We start from the raw sequence: 6,000 nt of genomic DNA on the forward strand, positions 1-6,000 counted from the left end.
GATACCTTCTGTACTTATATCATTTATTTTGGGTATGAGTCACAATGGAATGGAGCTGCTAATAGGTAAACGAATGAACAAAAAGACAAAAAAGCTTCTAGTGCCTTTACGAATATCTTCGGATTCCAATAAGAGACGTTTGACCGACGGACAGACGAATGGACATGAAATCTTAGACTGTTCACGTATGTATATGGCTTTGCATGCTTTTTTCTTCATGTCACCTTATTTGTGCCCTTTGTGTCCTTCATAAGGGACATAAAAAGTTTACCGATAACCGATTAGTTGACGCATACTGTTGAATTGACAAAATCCAAGGTACTTTTTAATCAGATTATATTAAGCAAACGATATACGTAAATTTCTATTTATATAACTTACCAGTGTGTGCAGTGTGGTGATGTAAATTAATTGTGTATAAAATCCCATATTTGCTGCAATGAAAAAACAAAGACAAACTCAGTATAAATTAAACATTTTGTTTAATTTAAAACCTTAAAAAATTGATGAAAATTTATTATCATTGCTTAAAATTGACAAACATAATTTATTGCAGACGTTTAGGACGAGGACTTAGGTTGCATATTTTTGCATTTTTTTTTTTTCTTTTTTTCAAATTGATATCTTTTACCGAATAGTCAATCAGTCCTAAGGGTTTTATAGGCAATAAGTCTGCGTCTTTCATTTATTAGTCTATTATAAATTCAGCTTTCAGTTACGTCTCGGCGTCTTTCTGATTCTCCTGACTTAAAAGATAATTGAAATTCAAATGTCTATGTTTAGCATAATCTGCATGCGGATGGCATGATAAGCGGGAGGAAAAGCTTTAACCTTATATTATATTGGGGTCATAATCGTGATTTATAATTTAATGGAAAAATAAAAAGTACTTTTTTTTATTTACATTCTACTTACATTATATAAGAGAGGAAAGCAATATATTATTCATGTAAGTATTTATTTTCATTCCGGTTATCTAAAATAATCAACTTTTCTTATGCGGGAAACTGGATAAGTGAAAAAGAAATTATACTCGTGTGTAGTTTAAGAGAAATCATTTGATATCCCTTATTAGCTTGTTATAAGAAGTCTTTAATCGATTTGAGTATAATTTCTACAGTACGTATGCTTGGTAAGCTTATTTTCTTGCCAGATTTCTAATTGATATAACATAACATACATAACATATCAGGTTTCCACATATTGGTTTATTTTAATATTTTTTTTAGTAAAAGTTCAAGATTGTAGCATAAATTGCTTAGAGTATATTTTCAAATGCGATACAAAGTTTTTAGAATACTTGCTAGCACTTTCAAAATCTTTTATTCTCTCCCTTGTTACGTTTGTTCTGATTCCAGTCTTGATAAGCTTGTCAAACAATGATCCTTTCAATTGGTCACTCGTTGATGTTATTGATGGATAAGCAGTAAAAAAAATAACAGCATAACCTTAAAAAAGAGGAATGACATAACCGAAGAAAGATTTAATCTTGGTAAACGAATCGCCGATACGTGCTGCTTAGATATCTGCTTTGAAGAAGACGGAGGGCGTCACCTTGGATACCCTCACACTAAATATTTTAAAAATGTTTTTATTATTCTGGGCTTGATGTTTTAGTCATTTTTCCGCTCAATTTAAGTTGCGAAATGCATGTGTAAAGCCTTACAAATACATTATTCTTGAATTATAATCTGCAGAATTTGGCTTATCGTAGAACTTTGCTCCTATATTCTCCAAGTTATAAGTCAAAGTTTTTTGTTCACGGCTCGATGAGGATGTACCTCACACAGAACTAACAATTTATTAACATATTGCAAATTCTGTGACTATATGCGCTGTCTTGCAATTTCAGACGACTATCAGGAAACACTGACAGAAAATTTTCCATTTAATTACCTTAACAATCTTAGGCGTATTAAAAGAAATATTGTTAATTCATTCCAGTGCATACAAGTAGGAAATATGAATATGAATGCAAATAAAAATATAAATATGAATAGGAATAAGAAAATGAACACGAATACATAAATGTAAATATGAACAAAAATTTCAACATAGATATCGACATGAATATGAATATAAGCTTGAATAGAGTTTGGATAGTAGTGAGATATGCATGTGCATATGAATGCGAATATAAATACGGATATGGATACGGATCTGGATATGAACATGGCTATGAATATGACTAGGAATAATGAACATGGCTATGAATATGACTAGGAATAATGACTATGAATATGCACATCGATATGACTTTTAATATGCATGAGCATATTAACACGAATATGAACATAAACAGGAGGCGATGGCGATGACTATAACTATGAATTAGAATATGAATAAGAATACGGCTATGAACGCGAGTATAGTTAAGAATATGAATAATGGTAATGAATATGAATATGAAGATCGATATGACGTTGATTATGAACGTATAAATTAATATAAATACATATATAATAAATGCATATAGATATGAATATGAATACAATCATAACCGTAGGTATGAATATGATTATGAATGATAATACGACCTTGCAGTGGATATGTTTATGTGCACGGATCGAATAAAAAACAGAAATTCTTGTAATCCCTTTTTTCTAAATTTTCTTATTTCTTCCACAGTCAAATTTTCGTTGCGAACACGTATAGGACATATTGTACAAAGAATGATCCAAAAATGAGGGTGTGAAGATAAACCCGAATTTAATTAGCAAAAACACTTGCCGTATATCTTAACGAAACTGTTAACAAACAGCCAAACTAGAAAATGTCACCTATTTTCATCTATATCACTTGAAACCTGTCGAATGACAGGTATTTGAATGACTTTTCTTTCGGGAAATATTCTTAACAATTTTTTGAAATTTGTTACACGTGAAGATAGGTGACATTTTCTAGTTTGGCCGCACTAGAGTGTCAAATTTGGTTTTTCTTCATACGCATTTTTCCCTAATTTGCCAAATTTCAAAAAATTATTAAAAATAGTTCCCGAAAGACAAGTTTGAATTTGTTTAGTTTGTTTGAAAGGTATTTTTATATAGATTCATGAGATATCCACAAAAATGTTTTACGCACTTCAATATCGACGGAGTGGCCTTTCAAATCCAGCTATATACTAATTTTAGATATTTAGCACAGCTCTGTTAGGGCCTTTAGGGAGTTTTGTTAACAAATATGGTAGGCTTCTTTTCTAATTAAATTCAAATTTATCTTTACACTCTTCCTAAAAATTTAAGATATTATCCTCATACGATAATAGGCTGCAGAGAAACAAAATTGTCTTTTCGTCAGTTCAACGAATCGAAGGCTCTGCAAGCGTTACAAGTTGTAACACAAATTTAGTATACTTTCATCCTATACATTATAAAAATAACTATTAAAACACACACATGCACTAAAGTATGTTTGCAACGCAAGGCTGGCTAACGCCGGGTGATCATGATTAAAAAGATTACATTACAACGATGAGATCATAAAACGAGACTTAAAAGGAAAACAACAACTAACTGAACAACCAAACAATAACCAACACCCCATGTGCATCGCTCACATATGTGCATAAATATATATATGTGTATGTAAGTATACATATAATGAAAAATGATTTCCTTTATTTTTATTTCACTTTAGACGACCATTGTTATCCTAAGAAAATATGACACAATATTGTTAGTGAAATATTACGTTAGTTAAGAGAAAAGAAAAGGCAAAGCAATAAAAAATCTTTCAGATTTCAATTGCTTAAATTAAAAGGAAAGATTATCACTTAGCGAACTATGGACAATTACTTTTTTAAAAAATTACAAGATTGACTGTACTTGACTTAAACGTAACATACTTTATGCTATAATATTCGTTAGGCTAAATAAATAGAAAGGGGGTCATTTTGGCTAACACATGTCCTATTTGCAATGCACAGGCGATTGTCAAACCGCCATTGCAACCAATGACATGAAAATATCTATTTTGTTATTTTTTATACATTTTTTTTTTTTTTTTGAAATTTAGATCATTCACAATAAATAAGAAAAAAAACAGAAAAATTAAATTTAGGTTAAAGTAACTGACAGTGACACATACCTTAGACGGCATGTATCGCAAATGCACATCACTTGTAAACGATATATCACGTAAATAAAAACTAAAAATTTTGTTTATACTTTTAAGGAAAAAAAAAAGCACCAAAAATGCCAAGTATTTGCTTAACAGATTTCAACTAAACTTAGCAAGTTAATGAAAAACCACATGTTCTATGGAAATCGTTGAAAAACCTTAGATTAAGAGCAAACTGTTACTAAGCATGTGTTGTTGTCTATTATATTAGATACTCTTCCTCTCTTTCTATCCGCTCTCGATACCTAACATGTTGAAACCATTATAACGTAAAGCTTTACAAACACATTTGCCATTAGAAGCTAATGTCTGAGCTGAGATAGCATTTAAAAAAAATTTTTTAAACGCTTAACACGAAAAAAATTGCACATAAATTAAATGTGCAAAATGACGTAAGCGACCATATTAACGCCAACTCAAACAACTGCATGACAATCAAAGCGGAGTTTAAGTCTCTGCTTTTGATAATAGAGAGGTAATAGCTCTCAAAATACCAGCAAAAAAAAACATGTTTAGGTTTCAGTTGTATATCTTTTTTGCTTTTTTTACCCAAAACATTTTCCGTCATATATAATATAAGAAAAGGGTTCTGCTTTCATTGAAGAGAAATTCGAATTATCTCATTTGGACATATTTACTTTCTAAGTATATATCTTGGTTAAAAAAGTTCTAAGAAAATACCAGCAAATGGCTTTTTCCAAATTATTGTCTATTGCTAGTTACTGCTTTTGCCCTGTTTCTGCCAACAAATCAATTCGAACTCATATGGGTAACCGAGTAGGCAAAGAATCGCGACTAAGAATTCAATGGTCACGGGTTCAAATCTTAAGCGCTGCAGAGTGTTCAATAGAGGCGAGCGTATGATCTAAGTTATCCGGCAACCTTGTAAATCCATACTCTGTAAATTTATTTACAAAATATATGGACAATAAACAAATAAAATAAATAGAATCAATTCGATGTCGACAGGACCATCGATCCTGTCAAAGATAGACCGCGAACTGTGATACGGCCAAACACTAAATTGTCAATTGAATTTAGAATGAATGAAATTAAATAATGCCCAGTGGGTACAGCCGCACTGCAAGTTAGCGTTTCGAGGCTTTGTTTTATCATAAGGTTCTAATGTCATTGCGTTGAGAAATCACGACATTGTGACTTTTGGCAACTTGCGAGCATTTTTCAGCCCACTTCATGATTTCTGCTGATTAGTACGAGCAAAGGCACCTTGGTTTTTCAGTTTCTTCGTTGATAGTAACGATTCGTTTAGCTAATACTACAATTATTTTAGCTTCGAATCGCTTAACGCAATGCGATTAACTTTCGCACCAATTATGGAAAGCAACGCTTCTCGTATTTGGCATTTTTCCTCGAGCTGTTCAAAATTGCAAAAAATTATATTATTTACATTTTGAAGAGATAATGTACGCTGTGGCGCAAGGTCTACAGAGACTACTTTCACATGGAGAGACTACAGCTTAGTAATCGCTCAGACCAATAGTGAAATCATCTCTTGTTGAAGTGTATATTTCTTGTAGATAGGTACCTGCGCTTTTGTTATTAGCGACCAGATAGGAAGAGTGCCATCATTGCATTTGATTAAAGGTATACCAGAAAGTGAGTGAATCCCTAAAGCTAATGAATGCAAAGAGCGTTACAACATAACACTAGCCTGCTGGAGGAAAGCTAAGACTTATTGGGTAATAATGTCTATACGGATAGCAAGACTAGCTCCCCGTTCCCATGAGGATGTGGAGGTCAACTTTGAAGGTGTTATTAGATGGTGATGCAAGTCTACGATGACTTCTATTCTGTCCGAAAGATATAATTAGGAGAAAACGCAAATCAATTTAATATATTGAAGATGGCTTCCATGGGGAT

General features: G+C 32.1%; 1 protein-coding gene across 5 annotated transcripts in view; it reads right to left on the reverse strand.

The window, feature by feature from the left end:
- The window catches only part of LOC119640917, a 50,348-nt gene that overhangs the window by 20,883 nt on the left and 23,465 nt on the right, over positions 1-6,000 (reverse strand). For 4 of the 5 annotated variants that reach the window (XM_038039265.1, XM_038039268.1, XM_038039264.1 and 1 more), the window contains one exon: positions 382-434. In XM_038039265.1, coding sequence (XP_037895193.1) covers positions 382-429 — 48 coding nt within the window. In that variant the 5' untranslated portion in view covers positions 430-434. Of the gene's footprint in view, positions 1-381; positions 435-4,086; positions 4,186-6,000 lie in introns of those variants that run through there. The other variant, XM_038039266.1, reaches the window with a different exon arrangement.

The sequence above is a fragment of the Glossina fuscipes genome, unplaced genomic scaffold (genome assembly GCF_014805625.2).
Source record: "Glossina fuscipes isolate IAEA_lab_2018 unplaced genomic scaffold, Yale_Gfus_2 133, whole genome shotgun sequence".
Lineage (NCBI taxonomy): Eukaryota > Metazoa > Arthropoda > Insecta > Diptera > Glossinidae > Glossina > Glossina fuscipes.